The sequence below is a fragment of the Tachysurus vachellii genome, chromosome 8, assembly GCF_030014155.1.
Source record: "Tachysurus vachellii isolate PV-2020 chromosome 8, HZAU_Pvac_v1, whole genome shotgun sequence".
NCBI lineage: Eukaryota > Metazoa > Chordata > Actinopteri > Siluriformes > Bagridae > Tachysurus > Tachysurus vachellii.
Window position 1 is genome coordinate 22,167,737 of NC_083467.1, and position 22,643 is coordinate 22,190,379.

Genomic DNA, 22,643 nt, shown 5'->3' on the forward strand with positions numbered 1-22,643 from the left:
GGATAAGCGGTAGAAAATGGATGGATGGATTTATGAATGTACATTTGACTGAAAACGAAACTCTAATACCTTGCACAGTACCGTAGGTAAAAACAGTAACCACTTTTATTTATTAGAATATATGATAAAACGTTTAGGATCAAACAGTATGTCTGCCGCTGAGGTGGATGTAAGTGTGAGTCTTAATTAAATCATGTTGTGTAATAATAATATTTAGTTTCTATTTATCTTAATTTTATTAGGTCATTATGGGGGTTTAATAAGTCTTAAGCATTCGTCCATGACTTCCTGTTTGACTCGGGTATAACTATTGTCTATAACGGCAGTATACTGTGCTACAGTTACATTTACATTGGGAAGTCATGGCCTAATGGTTAGAGAGTTTGACTCCTAACCCTAAGGTTGTGGGTTTGAGTCTCGGGCCGGCAATACCACGACTGAGGTGCCCTTGAGCAAGGCACCGAACCCTCCCCAACTGCTCCCCGGGTGCCACAGCATAAATGGCTGCCCACTGCTCCGGGTGTGTGTTCACGGTGTGTGCGTGTTCACTGCTGTGTGTGTGCACTTTGGATGGGTTAAATGCAGAGAACGAATTCTGAGTATGAGTCACCGTACTTAGCTGTATGTCACGTCATGTCACGTCCATTTACATCATTTAACAGACGCCCAAATTACTTCAAAGTAATTTGAAGTCTCTATCAGTGAATACATTATCACTGGTTCGGTAGGTTTCAGTAGGTTACAGACTTAGGATACCATCAACTTAAAACTCTGGTCAGGCTTTTTTTTTTTGAATATACACATAAAACAAAAACAGGAAAAATAAGCTCTAGTCTAAGCGTTTCAGGAAGTGGTATGTCTTCACCTGTCGATTTAAGATGTTCGGACATCTAGGGGAAGTTCATTCAGGACAAAAAAAAAAAAAAAAGAGTCTTGCTGTACACCTGCCTCTTACCCTGAGAGATGGTGGGTGATAAATTACAGTTCAGTCTAAATTAAGTCTTAAAATAATGCATACGCAAGTGATTAACTGATAGCTCTCAGTCTTGAACAGAACACTGTAAAACTCTGTTTCATTAAAGGCATGTGAATCATTTAAGTCTGTAAAAACGAATTAGACGCTGCTAATATCTAACTGGAAGACTATATTTAATGTGCTACGAGTGCCTAATGACTGTGATCAAGATCACTGCCTTCTGCAATTAGATGTAAATTATTACCGATAAAACAAACTCACAAACATTTCTCACTCTTTCTCTCATCCCTATCCAGATTTTCTTATTTTAGAGTATTTAACATTTCTGAGAAGCTTCTGATGAGCTCTTTTACTGGGGATTGTGTTGTGCTTTCTTTCTCGGCAGCGTCGATGTGCCTGTTTATGTAATCATGCCTCCGTAATCCCGAGAACATAAAACATTACGAGCAACAGTACACTGTGTCTTCTGACGTGATTTTATAGCTTGTTTTTATGGCTGTGACAATAAACACACACGTGTGAACATTACCTGCTCCTGTTGTGCTTTAGAGAGAGAGTTTCAAATGAGTAATTCTGTTCTTCAGATCCAGCTGGGACTCTCTGCATCTTATTACATGACTGATCGGCTGTGACTGTTTAACTTTAAACATTTCTTTGAGCAAGAAACAATAACTGCTTATCAGAACATAACAAAAAGCTGCACATGTAGGAGAGAAACAAATGGACTCAACCAACATGAACACAAATCAAAATCAGAAAATCACAGAAAATCACTGCTTTCTTGGATGAAATTCAATTCAATCCGATTTATTTGTATAGCGCTTTTAACATTTCCCATTGTTAAAAGTCGAAAAGACAGAAGAGAGAGGGGAAAAAAAAAGAAATAAATATATAACTAGATTTGTAAAGTTCGTTGCAACAAACTTTGATGTTGGCTTTGACGAGGCAAGTATTCGCAAAGGCCGGTGCTTTTTGGAGGCAAGTGGACATAAAACTTGTGAAACCTAGTGGAGCGCTAGGGTGCCAAAACATTTGGAGTCAAGTGGAGACGAGCATGTGACGTCATCCGAAATCCTGTGATGCAGTTCCCCTTATTGTGCTGAGTGTTTTGATATGTCACATGCCCGTTGTGCGAATTTTTTATTTTCACGTGACGTCATCAGAATACCCGTGAATTAGTTCCCCTCATTCTTCTGAGTGTTTTGATATATCACATGTCCATGTTGTAAAAAGTTTTTTGATTTTGCATATATTGGGGGCGGGGCTGCGGGACAACAGAAAGGCCAGTTGGTACACCAATTTAGACCTTCGTTCAGAGCATCACCCTAAAGGAGCTGGCCGAGTTTGGTGTAGTTAGTTCGAAAGCTTGCCAAGTTATAAACCTCCAAAGTTTATAATGGGAGTCTATGGAAAAAAAGGCCACTTTGAGACCCGGTACCGGAAGTACCGGTACTCGGATCACTTATAAAATTCATAGCAACAAACATCAGACCAGGGTCTACGACATATCCGAATTTGGTGCATGTGGCTCGAAAGCCCTAGGAGGAGTTACTCTTGATAAAGTTTTGTCTAAGCTGAAATAGGAAAACAGAATGTTGGCTTCTACAAAGCCAACATAATTATATGAGGAAGAAAAAAATAAAAATAAAAATAAACAAACAAATATATACGGTTAAAAGTTTAAAAAAATTTTTTTAATACAATATATCTCTCCCAATCCCTAATGAGCAAGCCAGAGGCGAAATCTCTTTTACACACTCAAACAGCTCTTTTCTTCTTTAAGCGTTTCCTGCAGAGGTTTATCATGTGTTTAAAATGGACTGCATGGCTTTACAAACAAAAACTTGTCTTATCTGTACAACCCAAGTCAGTTCAAAAGAATCCACCTTTCTGTGGGAACAAGAGGTGTATTTCAGTCCTGTATTATAACCCATCACTCAAAGAATCAATAACTGAACAGAAGAGATGTCCTAAAGCAGCTCTACAGAAATCTGGATATACATTTAGATTCGTAATGACGCCTGATGTGTGATTATAAAGCAGCTGCATACTATAAAGGCACAGAGTAGTAAGTGTGTTGAATGGATGTTCACTATGAGCATGTCACAATAAAAGTCCAGACATGAGCACAGATAACTAAAAAAAATAAATAATCAAATATTTACACGTATCCATTTAATATTTGTCTCTCCTCAGATCACATGATTTCCAAGACAACGGTGCAAAACTTCCTTCCTCAATCCTGATGATACTCCCTACTGCTTCATCCCCTTACTGCTGATACTGTTAAACTACTCAACCTACTACTACTGCATTATTCCTAATGTAAATATAATTTAAATACTTGGATTGTATTTATTTATTTATTTATTTAAGGGTCTGTGGCATCTCGATACTGAAAGAGTTCCATTTTCCAAAAAAACATTTAGGAAAATTTTGAACAAAACTACAGAGACAGAACAAGTCTGAGTAGAACAAGTTAACTAACTCGTCTGCATTTCAGCACTGCAGTGTGTCAGGAGTAAAATCTCTGGGCCAAACTGGTTCTTGGCGCGTGTCTACCATTCCCTGAGGGCTGCAGTCTTGCTGCATCTGTACAGGGTCAGGGCATAACGCAAAGCCCCGAGTTTCAACAGGTTTCCCTCCCCTTTCTCTCAGAAAGAACTCTGCAACCCAGGATTCATCAACGCAATACAAAAAAATACAAAAATACAAAAAAAAAAACCTTTCAGAGGAAAGCAGGCATCATTACTGAAGAAGAAACACAGTCTGTCTGTAAACACTTGTTATTGCAGACTTTGTCAGACAGAGAAAAATATTTTAGGCAACAGTTAGCTCCTGAAAGCATATACAGTTTACGGAGAAGAGTTTGAATAACCTTTGGTCATTAAATTGAAAAAGACAATAAAAAGTTTCGCAGTGACTCCCAGTCTCCAAACCTGACATCTCACAGATAAATCAAGAAAAATGGGCAAAGGGTTGGGCAAACAGTCTGACAAAGTTCGAACAGAAATGTCATGAAGAGGAGCAGTGGCAATAAACTGAGATGACGCTAAAGATGCTCTGAAAACATAAAAGAGTTCGAAAGCAGTTATATACAAGGGTGAACCCTTTGAAAAAGAGAACTGCAAAATGTTTTAATTGTTATTCTGATTTGATATTATTACGAACACATGAAATGCCTTAAGGCTTGTTCATAAAGGTGAACAATTTATCAGTTAGGTGCTGTGTGTTTTTACTTTACACGGCACCCGAACAACAGGAGAGATGGGAGTGAGTGAGTGAGAGAGAGAGAGAGAGAGAGAGAGAGAGAGAGAGAGAGAGAGAGAGAGAGAAAGATGGGAGAGAAAAAGAGAGAAAAAGAGAGAAAGGGAAAGAGAGAGAAAGATGGGAGAGAGAGAAAGATGGGAGAGAAAAAGAGAGAAAGATGGGAGAGAGAGAGAGAGAGAGAGAGAGAGAAAGATGGGAGAGAAAGGGAGAAAGATAAGCGAGTGAAAGATGGGAGAGAGAGAGAGAGAGAGAGAGAGAGAGAGAGAAATATAAAAAATACAGGAAGGACAAGTTGTGATCTCAAAGCCTACCTCTTTCCGCAAAACTTCCAAAACATGTTAAATCAATATTATATAAATTAGCTTTAATAATAGTTTATTATCATCCCGCTGCTCTAATTGCTGGTTATGTTTTGTGGACCCCAGCGTAGCTCTATTTATCTTCCATAAAAGAAGGTTTTATCTCCATTAAAATATCTAGTTACCATTTATCATTATATCAACAAATACCTAGAAATACATCTCTGAAACAGGAAGGAAAACAGCATGAATATTCACAAAGTAAAGGGATTCGAACAGATATAAACCAACCTCACACTACTAAAGTGAAATAAAGAAGAACAAATGTTGGGGGGTATTTAACATGTAGATCTGCTCTATATTGAAAGCTTCACTCTGCTTGGTCGGTTTTCTACTATTTTGCATTCATTACTTCAAAACTGCAGATGCAGTTCAATTAATTGCTTCCACATCCACACAAAAACCCATCTGTCACACTGTTAATCTGCTCAAGAGTTTCAACGTGACGGTGTCATTCACTGATCCGCAAGCATAAGTTAAGTAAAAGATGGCCTGTCTGCAGCTCCTTGTTCTTGTACTGTGTAGGCGGATCAACTGCAAAACTGAACTGAAACCAGACATCCACTTAAAAAGACAAGTATTCTCTTTTAACCTGTACGGCCAGTCTTTAGACTTTTATTTATATATATTTTACTATAATGTGTTTCTTTCCCTTCCTCCCAAAGCGCCATTCGGGCCCGTCTATGCTTCAGTACACAATCCATGGTAACAATAACCATGGTAACAGACAGTACAGTCCTGATGCAGTGACAGGCTGCCAAATAGAGAGTCGAGGTTTTCAGTCACGCTTGCTGGTCACCCATGGACTAAAATCTATAATAGCAGAACCGGATGGTCAAACAGGTTTATTCTGGGATTTCACACTTTCAGCTACAGCTGCCCAGAGTATGCCTGCTCATTACACAAGGAACGTTCCTGAAAAATGTTACTGCTATGTGTACGTAAAATAGCCATAGTAACAGGCTTATATACTGTATGCTCACTGATCACAAGTAGACAGTCCTGCTTTCATAAAAATAGAATCTGACTAAAGGACTTACAGGAAAGCACCTAGTCAATGAAAGGATTCAGATTTCTTTAAAAGCTACTAAACCAGAACTCTAACAAAGTGCTCGAAGTGACTTTCTGGCTTTCATTACATGCAACACTACATGCAGAGAACACCTTTATTTATGGCTTTTTAAATAAAGTGGTAAAAGAAGCAGTTCAAGAGATCACTTAGGTGATGAAGAATTAGTCAGATTTACTAAGGTTTAGTGTTTGATATTATAACCACCAAGATTTCTAGCACTTTACACAGTAGTACTCTGGCCTACTAAACTACGACAAGAAGTGCAGAAAACTCAAAAGTTTTACTAAAAGTACAGACTGGACAATCAACCAATCGTATTTCTTTGGTGCTAGTAGTGCGTTCCCACTGCTTATTTCCTTGCCGAGAAGCAAAAGTACCAAAATATGTCTCCTCATGACTGAGACTATGACCTCACATGGTTCCTTTAAGTCACACTCGTCTTCTGGCCATTCTTGTCAACTCGAGTAATCGAGGCAGCTTAGCAGTCCCGCACTCAGTCATAGAGGCAAATAAACAGCTGGGCAGTGATCCGCTAGTTGGCGGTCACTTCCACACCACATTCGAGAAGTTCATAAGTCTATTAATATATAACATAGTGTCAACATCTATGTCAGGAATGCTGAGTAGTGTCACAGCATGACATATTTGAGCCCTGGTCATCAACCTGGACACTGTGTGCTGACCAATAATAGGAGCAGTTAGCTAGCGTATTTAAAGAGAACCTGACTCTCTCTTTCCTTCTGTCGCCAGTTGGCGCGAGTCTGATGGTGCAAACCTTTGTGTTTGGTGGTGGACAACAATGTGGTGAAAATGATTAAAAATTTCACTTTCAAAGAATCATGCAAGACACCAACATGGCCTGTGATTATAGTCTACATCATTTGGCAGATGCCCTTATCCCAAGTGACTTACCTTTTAAGCTCATTTTTATACAACTAAGCAATTAAGTGTTAAGGGCCTTGCTTGACCTGGGATTCAAACTTTCTTAATGGTAGTCCAATACCTTAACAACAAGGCTACCAAATTCCACATGATGTAACCTGTGTAACTCCATGCATACATTGTCACAGATTGGGTTTCTAAACCCACATTTTTAAGAACAATTTGTTGGTTAGATATTGACCTTCACACCCATATGATTGGTGTATATCCCATTCCAGATTTAGTCCTGCCTTTACTGTTATAATAACCTCTACTATTCTAGGAGGGCTTTACACTGCATTTTTGGAGCACGGCTGTGGGGATTTGCCTATTTAACCATAAGAGCATTAGTGAGGTCAGGCACTCATGTCAGGTGAGGAGGCCTGGTGTACAGTCAGTGTTCCTGTTCATTTTAAAGGTGTTCAGTGGGGTTGTGTTAGAGTCAGGGATTTGTGTTAGAGTCAGGGACTTGAGAACACTCAAGTTCTTCCATTCCATCCTCAACAAGCCACGTTGTCATGAACAGTGGCACTGTCAGAGGAATTTGTAATGCTTAAGAATACAAAGTCAACCTATAAAATGATGTGCTTCCAGCTTTGTGGCAACAGTTTGGTGAAGAACCACATACCTCTGTGATTGTCAGAGGTCCACATACTTTTGGACTTATCGGTTATGTTTCATTTGCAAGCAACTATTCATTAGTGTTTAATTGGTGTGAGCTGATGATTTTCAGCATGTCCGATGTTTGTACTCGTAATATTAAAGTGTGATATTAAACTGAATGGGCTTTAAGTCTTTTTAATCCTAAAGTCATTAAAAACACTTAAGGATTTCAACTAGATTTCACCTGACAGTAACCGGGTTGCCTCAAAATGTCCTTCCAGGTCTGTGTATCAAAACTCTACTAAGTTACTATTGCCAGTTTCAATGGTGTTTGAATCAGCCAGCATGCTTTACCATCAACTGCACTGGATTGCTGTTACTCCAACTGCCTGGTTAGTTGCCTGTAGAAATTCTACACACGTAGATAGGACAAGTATCTTCACAAGAAGGAGGATATGTTTTTGATCAAGACGACAAACATATTCTGCATAAGAGCATCTGCCAAATGCTGTAAATATAGAGCATACTGTATGTACACTGGTCAGCGCTGCTTTTGTGTATTGTCTTGCATTGTTTTTTATTGTCTTTTGTCCAGCACTGTGTACACCAGGTTGCACAGATGCACTTTATGTATCTACGACTAACTTACTTAACCCTTGTATGTTGTTCGTATTTTTGTTACACAGCCAGTGTTCATGGGTCTGGTGGACCCGCTACATTTTTGGGTTTTTAATTCAACACAGTCAAAAATTTGATGTTAAAATACTCTACAGATGTTTACTTCATCCCAATTACAAGCAATATAAACAGCATATATGGTTAATATTTGCCCTTTACCTTTATTACATCACATTTTTTAATTAAAGTGCTACTCGTTTTTTAATAAAATGTAATAATAAAATGTAATAAAAAAAGTAATCAAATTTAATCGTTATGAGTGGAAAAAAAAAAAATCAACAAATTTACAAGGAAGCAAACTTTTTCAAAACTATTGATGTTTATGAATATGGGTCCCACAGACCCGAACAACATACAAGGGTTAAGTCCTCAGCTCTGTCTTTGTTCTATGTAGCACCAGGGTCCTGGAGAAACGTTGTCTTACTTCACTCTGTACTGCAACAGCTATACAGTATATGGTAGAAATGACAAAAGCTTCTTGACTTGACGACTTGAAATTTAAATGTACCTTTGCAACATGTAAATTTAACTTCAAACCAAATAGAATGTGTTTTCTAAATTGGAGTCCTGAAATGAATCGACGTACATAATCTAGCGTTCATTCAGAATATAGAGTTGAATCCTATTGCTTCCATTAAGATCTGTAAGAGTGAAGTGGGAACCTTTCAGATAAAGCCAACATTCACTTAAACAGAGAAGATAGTAAATACTCTAGTAAATATGGAGATATTTAAAAGTCATTTTAGTTTCCAGTTTTAGGTTTTCCAGGTTTCAGAATTGTGAGGAGACAAAGAGAACAAGGTAAAGTATTAGGACTAAAGGACCAAATGGAGTTGTCCATGAAACATAAAAAGGGCCCACAGATTAAAGTCGGGCCGACAAACAAAACAAACGTGTAGCCAAAGAGCAGAAAGGGGCGTGTCTTGTCAATATGCGGCGGAGAGAGTGTTCAGTGCGTATGTCTAACATTAGCCGAAAGCGATTGAAACATTGACATGGCGGATAAAAACAAAAAGCGATAAGGCAAGAAGCAGGACCCGTGTTAATATAGGATCAGCTTTCTAGCGTTTGAGAGAACTGAACGTCTTCCGTGTGAATTGGAGCTAAACCTTTCACAGTACAACACACAGTACAACACACTACAGTACAACACACTACAAAAACACATTTGTATTACCATAGTATAACTCATTGAGGTCATTTATTGATAAAAATATCCCCTCGGCCAGCTGCCCCAGCAGGTTCCGCCATAATAGTTGCCTGGGTTACGTATGTATGTGTGGGGGCGGAGCTATCAATAAAGGGGTGACACCCATTTGGTTTAAAGGCGTGTTTGTTTTGGTGATTTCAAATGTCAACATTGGCTTTCAAAAATCGTGCACCGCACCTTTAAGTACACATCATTGGCTAGAAAATGTATATAAAAGAAAGAACAAGAAAGAACTAGTTTAATTTGTTAATCCTTTTTTTAGACTAATTTGATTTAAGTCTGATTTGGTTAATGCAGGTCTTCTGACCTACGAGTGTCTACATGCACTAAATGCACTATTGAAGACCTAGTCTTGGATATGAATTATGTCATATCACAAGGTTGGTATTTGTTTATCACAATTAGCTTTTATAAAATCTGCTTTCACATTTGAAAGCATTAGAAGAGAAAACAATCCACTCAACACACTTTTATTGCTAAACATTGATGCACCTCCATTCATTTAATTTGCCACAAGAATCAACGTTCTCTGTTCTGATTTTCACCACAGACTGAATAAAAAAATTATTTTGAATCTTGTAGTGTGTGCTGGCTCATCTAAACCTTACATTTCTCACATTAGACCATCACTCAAGAACAATATCAGGCGAAATTGTGGTCAGAAAATAGAAAGACTCCCATCTTAATATGATTAAGACTCTGAAAACAAGTACCAACTCATAGATATCAATCAATCGCTTTTAAAAATGTGTAGAACTCCTACAAAATCCTGCAAGGGTGTTCTTTAAAAAGCCAAGGGATATTACATGAAACATGTTCACTGGGATCAGAGGGCAATGTCATGATATCATCATCTGTAGTATAATATCCAAGTTCATCTTTAGAACAAACGCATGGCGACGTCTCAAGATTAGCAGCTCACTAATCCAAAGGGTAATAAATCAAATGGATCGTCTGCAGTGCACTAACCCTGTAAGCCATAAAGTCATGACATTTTACCTGCACACCGATATTAAAGGTAAAAACACAATAAAATAGGTAAAAAAAATACATTGTAGTATATTATAATGATCATTAATCACGTGTATTGGTCACAGTATAATAACTATGATCACAAATCACAAACAATAGACAATTTTAAAAACAAAATCACGGTATATCTTTGACAGGTATATCTTTGACTAAAATAATCTCCTTATTAGACACAAATGCAGCAATGAGCTCTGATCGCTCTGTCATTAAAGACTGGCATAGTTTGAAGTAGCTGATCTAGTGCATTATCTTTAGTAGAGAGAATCTGCGATGCCAGTGCTCAGTTTGAGTTTGTACACCTCCCATTAGACCATAGTGAAGTATTAATAACTCTCAGCTGGAAGATAACCCTGCCAAGATATTATATCACAGCTCAGCATGAGAGGATCAACGTCTTTCTCGTCTGCCAGGGGTCAAAATTCGAGCTCACACATGCTCATGCATACAAAAAGCCTTGCCCTGTATTTCAAGTCGTGTCTTTCATTCATTAGACTGAGAAAGAATAAGACCACGCTCTCATCTCAGCACAAACATGATTTATTCATGATCAGTAACCACTTTATCCTGGTCAGGGATGTGATGAAGAAGATACTGGGAACACTGGGAGCAAACACACACGCACACGCACACAACAGTGCAGAATATGTTCATTTTCATTTTCTACCGCTTATCCGAACTACCTCGGGTCACGGGGAGCCTGTGCCTATCTCAGGCGTCATCGGGCATCAAGGCAGGATACACCCTGGACGGAGTGCCAACCCATAGCAGGGCACACACACACACTCTCATTCACTCACACAATCACACACTACGAACAATTTTCCAGAGATGCCAATCAACCTACCATGCATGTCTTTGGACCGGGGGAGGAAACCAGAGTACCCGGAGGAAACCCCCGAGGCACGGGGAGAACATAAAAACTCCACACACACAAGGCGGAGGCGGGAATCGAACCCCCAACCCTGGAGGTGTGAGGCGAACGTGCTAACCACTAAGCCTTTATTAACTGTAAGATAATAAAGCATAATAGTTATAAAATATAAACCCTACCTGTATGACTGTTTTGTCCTTCATTATCCATCAGAGTATGCTCTTTTTTTTTTTGAAAGAGGCCGTTTTTCCAAGACCTCCAGAAACACGCCCACTTTACGTCGTGGTAACGGAACCCCTGGAACGAAACCCCTGGGTAGCCCAACACCTTAACCACTAGGCTACCAAATGCTCAGATAAAATGATAAACCCATTCATCTCCTTAATGTGTCATGAAATAACGAGGAAACAGGCCACACCTGACCATGAAACTGCTTATCAGTCTACTGGCCAATTACTTGTGAGGATACGAATCAGAATGCAAATCAAAACAAAATGCAAATCAGAATGATAGTGTGAATACGAATGCAAAATGAGAATGCGAACCATAATTATGCTTTAAAGGTCACATACTGGTCACGGAACTACTTATTAGTCAGTTGTCCAATTACTTTTGAGTCTGTGAAAATGGAGGGACTGTGTAAAAAAATGGCTATAATTCTTTTCTGCAAAGGGCTAGTAAAGGTGCAGGTTTTCTTTCCAATCAAGCAGGAGTCACTCCTGATCCCATACGGTTAATGAACTGACCTTCAATTGACTTTCAGCTTTCAGTAAATTCTGACTTGTGAAAACCTTCACCATCAGCGGGCCTTTGTGGATAAGACTGAAAGGGTTAAGCCACTTGAATTAAAGGTAAAAGTCTACACTTTAATCACATCTTGATTGCTTCATTTAAATCCATGCACTGTGGTGATGTCCAGGGGCAAAATAATGAAAATTGTGTCGCTGTCCAAATACTTATGGACCTGACTGTACACATATATAGCAACTACACTAACTGGGCATTTTATCTGTTTAAGGTCTTCTAGTCGAATAATATCTGTTCGATGGTGCAATGTTTCCATTAAAGAAGGAGGTAGAGAGGAAAAAGACAAAGAAGAACTGTGCAGTAATACCAAATGTACTACATTGAGCTACCTGTCTGCTAGGTTTAATGATATGCTGGTAAATTGACGTGTACATATAAAGTTCGCTACAGAGACACTACAGTAACTCTTCACTTATAGAAGATTAAATCAAATCATCTCTTAGATCATCTCTCAGAGGGCAGATGAACAGAAAAAAAACTAAGGCACGATACCTGGGCGTAAGTGAAGTGTTTCGTTGTTGCAGAAATCAGTGAAGCAGCAGTTGCGTTTTGACACATCTTTGGAGCTGTAGCAGAACACCTGTCCCTTCAGCTCACTGGGGGACAGGCAGGACTTTACGACCTCTTCCTTCCCATTGATGAGCATCACCGAGTTCCAGCATGCACCCTCGGCTTCCGTCTCGCAGGTGTGATTAGCGCACAGCTGACACACACACTTAAGTGCTGAAAACACGCAGAGAAAAAGAACTGTTGGTTACAGCTATTCCTGAGCACTAAAACCTCTCAGAATGTCATTTTCAAAGTTTTTTATGATATATTCTCTATCTTATGGGAAACACTGTATTTATTAACAAGACCCTCAAGATGGGGTATACTAAGATATAAACTTGATTTATAGAATATTAAAAAAAACTAAATTATTTCTAAAAAAAAAATAATTAGTCTTCATTTTCAACATGGGGCTCATTTTAATTTAAGCCCATTTTATACCGAATGACAACAGCACTACACCCAATATGCTATTTTGGCCAGTTAGCTAATTTTAAGGAAGGTCTGAGAATCCTTTATTGTCAGAGATCATAATACAGAATATCATTTGTTGCTTGGGTTTCACTTTTAAATCTGTCCTTGACAGTTAAAGCAAGTTTAAGAGCTGTTTGAGAATTTCTTTAGTTCTTCAGTCTAACAGTTTAATATCATGTTATAACCAAACATTGTTCATTCAAAGAATGTAGGGCAAACAAACTGAATCAACAAATGCGAATCAGAATCAGATTGTGAATCAATATGCAAATCAGAATCGGAATGTGAATCAATATGCAAATCAGAATGCAAATCAGAATCAGAATGTGAATCAATATGCAAATCAGAATGCAAATCAAGATGCAAATCAGAATCAGAAAGTGAATCAATATGCAAATCAGAATCTGAATGTGAATCGATATGCAAATCAGAACCTAAATGTGAATCAATATGCAAATCAGAATCAGAATGTGAATCAATATGCAAACCAGAATCAGAATGTGAATCAATATGCAAATCAGAACCTAAATGTGAATCAATATGCAAATCAGAATCAGAATGTGAATCAATATGCAAATCAGAACCTGAATGTGAATCAATATTCGAATAAGAATGTGAATGTGAATCAATATGCAAATCAGAATCTGAATGTGAATCAATATGCAAATCAGAACCTGAATGTGAATCAATATGCAAATCAGAATGCAAATCAAGATGCAAATCAGAATCAGAATGTGAATCAATATTCGAATAAGAAGGTCAATTACGCTTTAAAGGCCTGAGGTAGCTGAGGGGTTAAGGTGTTGAAATACTGATTGAAAGGTTCTGAGCTGAAACCCCAGGACCACCAAGGTGCTGCTCCTGGTCCCCTGAGCAAGTCTCTTACCCTTACTTGCTCAGATGAATAAATGAGATAAATGTAAGTTGCCCTGAATAAGAGCACCTGCCAGACGCCATAAATGTCAGTACTTATAAACATTATAAAGATCATAAACCTGATAAGGACAATATAACACACATTTCTAAATGTAACTGAATACTGTACTGTACTGTGAATATGTACTCTACAGTGGTGATCCAAATTAAAGGACAATCTACAATTTTAAAATTATCTGAACAAAAAAGCGCAAAAAGAGCAGGTTTTTCTGAAGCACAGAATAAAAAAAATCAATGAGATTCGAAAAAGAACACTGATTAAAATTAGAGAACACTTTCAGATACCTTCCAGCTACTGGTGTTAATCTGGCACCTGGTGATAATTTCTTTAATTATCTGACAAACCCTATTCAACTGGCAGTCTAGCTTTCCAGTTTTCACTGATTTTACATTATGTGAGCCGTTCTAAAGTGACTGAAACCCTCTGGCAGCAGGTTGTCCAGAAGAAGGCCAAAGGGAGACCCTTTCAGACATAGCAAGAGAAGTTGGTCGTTCCAAATCTGTGATTTCTAGAATATTGCATCTTTACAACATCACAAACTCATTCAAGTCCCACAAGAAGAATGGTCATCCCCAAAAGACAAATGCAACAGAAGACAGGATAATGCAGAGAATCTCAGTGGACAGTTGGTTCAACACTGCCGATTGGATTGCTCGCCGGTAAGGATCCGTCTCGTCATATAGTGTCTCTACGTTTAAGAGAATATGTAGAAAAAGCCCACTCTGCATTGACCAAACCAGTCATTAGCAGAAAGAATCACAAGGCTAGACTAACCTTTGCTGAGGAGCATGTTGTGTGGACAGAAGAGAACTGGTCCAAAGTTCACTTCAGTGATGAAAGCAAGTTCAATTTATTTGGGTCCGATGGGAAACATCATGTTCCTCGTAAAACTGGGAAAAGACTGAACTCAATGTGTGTAAAGAAGTCAGTGAAAGGTGGCTGACACTGTGCTCGGACCCCAACCTCCAAAGTTGGTATATGTAAACAGAGGATTTCACTATGCTATACGTTATATGTGACAAAATAAAGGTTTCTTATACACACACACACACGCTGTTTAAGTGGTGTTTAATGGTTTGTATGAAAGTAAGACACTCAGGGCTTCAAGAAGTTTGAATTTTTTTGGGCCTCTTATACAGCTACATGGCTATACAGCTATTATGTAGCTACGCAGCTACAGTGAACGCAAACCTTATTAGACCCTTCTTCCATATCATGTGGTTCCTTCCCTGCGTTCATCACCCAATCATACACAACATTGCCCCTTGTCGCACAGCAAAACAGAAAAAAAGACAGTTAACTGAAGCGGAAAACATTGAAATAATGAAATGATCAGCCCAGTGTCCTGATCTTAAATCAAAAGAAAACCTTATGGCTAAGAAACCCACTACAGTCACTGAACTGTGGAAGTAACTGGAAGAAGAGTGGACCAAAATCACTCCAGAGCAGTGTGTGAGACTAGTGACGTCCTGTTTCGCTGCAGATGTTCTGGTCATTCAAAGTAATTAGCTGTACACTTCTTTCTAATTGTTGACTGGTGTAACCTTCATAAGTTTTTGTTAGTTTAGTTTAGTTTAGTGCTGCAGTCATTGCTGTTCTCTAATTTTGATCATCCTGTTTTCTACAAAATAAATTTTTTTTTAAAGGTTGGTTATTTTGTAAATCACCGTTCTATTAGCATGGTATAGACACAACAAAAATTCCCCAAAATGTTGAGAAATGAAGATTACATTATTCCTGAAAAAATCAAGTGTTCATAAATTGTTCTCTAATTTTTCTCCACTGTATACGGCCATCACACTTATATGTGTGATACATGGAAGTACTATTGAACAGAGGAAAATAAACACAATTCTGACAGTGACTGTCATCAGATTTGTAAAGGATTTACATTGTCTTAAAGCACATTCAGGAATATAAATTAAATATGTAGTGTGATGACTGCACAGTGATTTTTTTCCACACTGGCTTTGAAGGAGAACAGGCACTTAAAGGAAAGATGATTTCTTCCCATGACCTTTTCAACCATCCCAACAACAGTCTACAGTCAGGTCTGCAGTCTGCTCAGGTTGTACAGGTACTTCATCGATCACAGGAAGTACATTCTCTGCTGAACTTAAAGTAATTCCTTCTGGCTTCCTAATTCATATCCCAAGAGATAACAGTCCTTGGAAACTGGTATAGCGCCACATGAATCACAGTCTTTTGGGTGCACCACCAATAATGTTTAGGGTTTCGGGTGGAAGATACCATAGCCTCACCTGTTGCCTTCACCAGTCAGAAAACTGCATATCCTGTAATACTTAGAGGTCGGTATGCTAAGCTGTGCAAACTTAGATAATTATATATCTAATAATAATAATAATAATTATTAAAGCTGCAAGCAGCATTTCCCGGGGAAAACATACTTGGCAATAAAGACCATTCTGATTCTGATTCTGATTCTGAGACTTTGCCTTACGAGTCAGCACAAAATTGGGTTTTTGGATCTATGGGCACAAACGCGTTTTGGGGAGCTGAAGCGCCCCAGATTGTCCGATTCCGCTGAGATTTTGGCCCTGAGTAACTGTGACCAGTACTACCATCTGACCAAGTTTGAGCTCTCTAGGCCTTACGGTTTGGGCTGCACGACCGTTTCTTTGGCGGAATAATAATAATAATAATAATAATAATAATAATAATAATAATCCTAACAAAAACAATAGGTTTCCAGCGCTTCGCGCTTGAACCCTAATAATAATAATAATAATAATAATAATAATAATAATAATAATAATAATAATAATAATAGCTCTTCCTTCCATTGTCCAAATTATGCTCCACAAATGATAGCTAGCTATAGAAACATAAAGATGTGTATAACCTGCTTAAGTTCTATGGCTGTTTGCCATCTTGTGGATCGGTGACTGAGTTGTGTTTTTTCCTGTTATGCAACAGGATCCAGGACTTTAGACTGCAAGTAAATCTGGGTAAGGCTGCTTAGGCTAACACTTTGCTAATCACCTGCACCTGTCTTGCTAAAACATATGTTTCTACTGCTTTCAAAGAACAATCCAGAAAAAAGGAAATCATCTATGACAGAAGAAGAGAGATACCATTTACCAACAGGCTATGAACTTTAAAATTAAGAGGCAATATGGCTGACATGTCAGATGAACAACTACATACTTTTCCTCCATAGCCTATGAGCAAACATGTGATCTTGTTCATCTTGTTTACTCACCAATATCTCCTAACTCTTTAATAAAAAAATAATAATAAAGTGAGTCTGTGAACATTTTTTTTTCAGCCCAGTGACTGATACATTGCTTTGAAATAAGTCACTGTATCACTGTGAGATTATAACCTTCGAGAACCTGAAGGATGCTGAATTGCACGTGGGTGATGACTGACTTGAATAACTTTGCCTAGCAAGAATGATTCATTTAAAACTTTCATGAGACGAAACTGTACATAATATCTCAAGTACATAGATAACTTCCAAACAATAGACATTCTCCAACTAAGATTATACTTTTCTTAATTACAAAGTGAATTTCCATGTGGTTTTGTCACAGGAATGACAACACACTGCATCACGTGTGTATTCTCAGATGTGAGGTTTAAAGATGGGGATACAGAACATTCATAAAGTGGAACGTTCATACAAACTCTCGTAAACCATTGGATCCACTTGTGCCAGTAGGATTAAGAGTCACAGCCGATCAATACAAAGTTCTTCTGCCTGAACACTGATCACTTTTATTCTATGATGTAACATTTCCATTCTGATGGAAACCACCATTTCCAGAATTTCAAGAAATATCATCTAAAATCACCTAAAGATACATGTTAAAACAGGCCAAAGTCAAAATCCTTCAGATTTTGAACAAAAAAAAAACATCTCTCCAAAAGGTCTTCAAAAAGGTATCCATGCCAACGTGGTGAGAAGCGGAATCTGTTGTCTCACAAGGACAAACAAGTTTCATAAAGCAAGTCAGTGGATTTTTAGACGCATTATGCTTGTACTAGACATACTGAACACATTAGTCACACACTAGATAAACTATTAACTTACTGTGCACAAGCAGTGTCATGCACAGTGTTTCAGCAGTGAGCAGGAACAGTCAGTGAAAAGTCATTTTCTTTAGAAGCTTACAAGTTTTATATATCACCTATATATCTCATATTATAATGTAAAAAATAAAATACTGGGCTACTGATCAGAAAGTTATCAGTATCAAACTTTTTTTCCCAGAAACCAAAAAATTTAATTTCTGCCTCTTTTGTTGTGTCATATTACAATGGTGGCTCAAGTGGTAAAGACACTGTGTTGTTGATCGAAGGATTTGTGGTTCAAATCTCAGCACTGCCCCGATTGGGCTATTAAGTGTGGCTCTTAACCTTCTCTGCCCCAAGGGTGCTGTATCATGGCTGGCCCTGTGCTATAATTGTAATAATTCATTGTGCTGTAATGTACATGTGATAAAATAAAGCTTATATAAAAGACCCTGTGCTCTGACCCCAACCACCAAAGTTGGTGTTTGTGAAGAGAGGATTTCACTGTACTATACGTTAGATGTGACAAAATAAAGGTTTCTTCTACAGTGGCGTTTAATGATTTGTATGAAAGTAAGACACTCAGGGTTTCAAGAAGCTTGAACTTTTCATAGGTACTTTTCGTACCGTTTACCTAGCTTACTAAGGCGCAGAATTTTCAAAGAAAAGTTAAAAATATAGAAATGGTGTAAATGGTGATATGAAACCCATTTCTGCTCTCTGAGATGCCCCAAGTGCTTGTTCAAATGCATCTAAAATCTGAATGATTTCTTCACATTAACAAATGTTACGCCAACAGATGGAAAACATCTGCTGATTGAAAATGTCTGATAAGTTGGTTTCCATTCTGCTGGTGAAATGGAACACCAGTGCACTGGTATAAAGGGTTAAATCCCAGCAATGCGCCTGATGCACCCTAGAGCAAGTCTTGTCAGATGTATCCTGAACCCGATCTCAGTAGCTCTGCATAAAGGTTTCAGTAAAATGTTTTGTTCATTCATTCACTGACCATCAGTAACTCGGTCCTGTTGGTGTCACAGAGGATCTAGAGTATGATGGGATGCTTGTCCATCACATTTCATCATGTACACACTCATTCACACCGTAAAGCAGTTTAGCATAGCCAAGGAAGACAAGAAGAAACCAGAGAACTCAGAGAGAAAGGTTACAGAAACTCTAACACAGACAGTAACCCAAGCTTAGAATCGAACAGACGACCCAGGAGCTGTGAGGCTGCAATATGAGCAAGTGCACCATCATGTCACCATTGTACTTTATCTCATGTTAGATAAATGTGGAAATAAGTAAAACAAAGTAGTATTTCAAGGTTACTGTTTTAACACTCTCACTCGCTCATTTTCTCGCTCATTATCTCAGGCGTCATCGGGCATCAAGGCAGGATACACCCTGGACGGAGTGCCAACCCATCGCAGGGCACACACACACACACTCTCATTCACTCACGCAATCACACACTACGGACAAATTTCCAGAGATGCCAATCAACCTACCATGCATGTCTTTGGACCGGGGGAGGAAACCGGAGTACCCGGAGGAAACCCCCGAGGCACGGGGAGAACATGCAAACTCCATACACACAAGGCGGAGGCGGGAATCGAACCCCCAACCCTGGAGGTGTGAGGCGAACGTGCTAAACACTAAGCTTTAACACAAGTTTTAACAGTGCATACAAAAATACACCAGGGCCACATAAGGCCACTCAAGCACAATAAAATGCTCCTGGCAATATTTCTGGGAACTGCCAGTTGCAGCAATACTTCTTGCAATAACCTTTTGGTATGTCTGAGTTCAGCTTGAGAAACAAAAGTTTCAGGGACAACTGCAGTCATGATCTAATGTTCTTGACATAAGCATTTAAAAAAAGAGCACAAGATCCTCGTTCACTCAGCAAATTAAAACATGCCCCAAAAACATTACGCATGACCATTTAACTGTCCATTTAACTGTCCATTTTCATTTCCAAGCCCATCGTCTTGAGATTAAGACCTTCATTAAGATGAGTGAATCAACCTTCATTTAAAAAAAAAAAAAACGTTGGGTCTGTGCTGAACTATATTAAGTTCAAAAATGATAATAAATGGTTCAATTGATTGTGAACACTATATAAAGACCATAAAGAGCCCTTATGAAAAGAAGACTACTAAAGCAATTTTTTTTTGTTAATTGTATGCTGAAAATGCAGAAAGAAGTACAATAGATGAAGTACAAAAATCACTCATTGTAGCTTTAAAGTGGCCATAGAGTTATAAATTTGGAGTGATCTATATTTAGGAATGGCAAATAATTGAGTTTATAATGGTGCTGCTTCATTGTAAGTGACTTTTGTGAAGTGAAGCTTTATTTACCCTTAGTGGTCTGGTATATACCCGGGGAAGGGGAGCATAGGGTATGGGGTGATAACCATTTATTATAAGAACCAGGACACGTCATCGAAGACGTCATTGTTCTGTCAGAAAATTATTCAAAACATAACAGTAAACAAAGAATCAGCAGAAGGAACACCATGAATGAAGCGATACAGTGTTTGACCATAAGGAGGCATTTTTCTCCAAAACATCGACCATTAACATCCACTAAACTTACCAACAGCACATTCTAAATCTACTGAAGATTCAGCAGAACAAGGTATTAAGAAAAGTATTTCCAAGATGGAAAAAATAAATCAAATGAACAAGGAATAATAGAAGGAAATTGATCAGAAATCATTTCAGTCAACACTTAGACTGAATCATGCTGCAGCACTAAAAAAAACAAACATCACCATCACGACTCTACAATAAAGTGAAGGACGCAAATATAAACTTTATTACAAATCCCATAAAAGCCAGATTAATAACGGACTGTGGTAAAGTTTAGCCTCGATACACACACTTTACTCAGTGTCAGGCATCAGAGGCATTCGGAAGTAGCATGTGTGTATTTACAACTTATATGTAGTATTAAAGAGTGGCTGCAAAATAATACAACAAACTTGCAAATCTCTATCTAACTGTCTTGTCTGTTAGTCTGTCTGTTAGTCTGTCTGTCTGTCTGTCTATTAGTCTGTCTGTTAGTCTGTCTGTCTGTTAGTCTATTAGTCTGTCTGTTAGTCTATTAGTCTGTCTGTCTGTTTATTAGTCTGTCTGTCTGTTAGTCTATTAGTCTGTCTGTTAGTCTATTAGTCTGTCTGTTAGTCTATTAGTCTGTCTGTTAGTCTGTCTGTTAGTCTATTAGTCTGTCTGTTAGTCTGTTAGTCTGTCTGTTAGTCTGTCTGTTAGTCTGTCTGTTAGTCTGTTAGTCTGTCTGTCTGTCAGTCTGTCTGTCTATAAGATCACTGCATTTCCTCTAAGCCTCTTTGTATTTATCCAAATTCAAGTCACACATACAATCATACACAGTACGACATGTAGTGAAAAGCTTTCTACAACTGTCCTTGACATAAAAATAGCCAATAGTAGAGAATGTATTAATAAAATAAAAGGAATAAAAAATAAGGACTAAAAATAAGGACCTCATATAAGAGCCTCACATGAGGACAGTTGGGTATTATTCTTCTCTTCCAGAATTCCAAAGTAATCATCTTGCTGCTAAATGCAAAGTGAAGAATACGACATACACATTTGTTTAGACTCTAGAGCTTATTTGTTTGTTTCTTTGTGTCACAACTGACCGGTGCATTCATGAAAACAATTGTCTGCTGCCTTCAGAGCCGGTCAGATATAATAAGTGATGTCTGTATTGCAAAAGTAAAAACTTTGATTACAAAACAAATCCAATAAAACTAGGTGTGAATCTGTTTGTCCTGCTCTAACACACCATTGAACTCTTTTAAAGGGTTGTTACTGAGTGATGAGCTCAGAGTCAGGAGTATCAGAGCAGGGAAACGCACCGCGTTGTAAAATACAGTTCAGTAAAAACTCCACATGCACAAAGATTGCAATCAGATTCAGGACCTGCACTTTATTCTCTGCTTACAGAATAAATCTAACCCGGTGTGTGGACTTGCGTTATAGCGCGTGCGTTTCTACCTGCACGGGTTCAGAGTCCTCTTGTAGGCTTATAATTAAACTGTTATATAAAAAAAAAAAAAAAAGCTAGGAAGTTTTATGAGGTCAATCGGTTCAACTGAGGCATAAAAAGCAAGGCACAGAACTCGCTAAAGTTAGTCGTTGAAAGCAGTTGGTGTGAATGTGATGACTCTGCTTACCTGTGACCAGCGGCGCGAGCGTCACCGCCAGCAGCAGCGTCGCGCACCTGAGACCCAAACAATCCATGTGCTACATCCGCGTTTCCGCTTCACGCGCGCGTGTAAGGAGCTGCTTTTCCCCGGGACGCTCGCATCGCGCGACTTTTTTCATACGTGACTTTTTTCACGCCGCGGCTCACGGTAACGTGCCTATCGTACGCTGTGGAGAAAACAGAGCGCTGGCATAAAAGCGCAGTAAAGCGCAGACCGGGGGGAGGTAAAAAATCCGCTCCGCCTCCGGCCCACACCGGATTATAAACCGATTAGTGCGCGAGCCTACCGACTGCACCTGGACCGACTTTATATACAAGGAGTTAGTGGAAGTGCAACAACAACAAAGCGCCTAGACAGAGTGAAGTCATGTCTAACATTTATAACTAAGAAATCTACAAACCTAAAGATGACCAAAGTGCTGTGCATGGTTAAGATCACAAAGAAGACCATAAACAATATGTACAATAATATACAAAAGGACTAAAACATTGCACAACAAATATAGAAAGGCAGGATAAATAAATTATTTAATCAAATTACGCACATGCAAAATGATCCTGTGGCCACTTGGAGCATCATTTGTGCAAGTTCTGAAAAATCAGTGTC

At 38.5% G+C, this 22,643-nt stretch overlaps 1 protein-coding gene across 1 annotated transcript in view; it reads right to left on the bottom strand.

Moving 5' to 3' along the window:
• LOC132850383 (activin receptor type-1C) overlaps positions 1-22,210 on the bottom strand; it is a 45,041-nt gene extending 22,831 nt beyond the window's left edge. Inside the window, exons 1-2 of the mRNA XM_060876923.1 lie at positions 22,005-22,210; positions 12,292-12,522 (exon numbers count right to left, since the gene is read on the bottom strand). Of these exons, the coding sequence (XP_060732906.1) occupies positions 12,292-12,522; positions 22,005-22,071 (298 nt within the window). The 5' untranslated portion in view covers positions 22,072-22,210. The remainder of the gene's footprint in view (positions 1-12,291; positions 12,523-22,004) is intronic.
• Between the last annotated feature and the right edge of the window lie 433 nt (positions 22,211-22,643).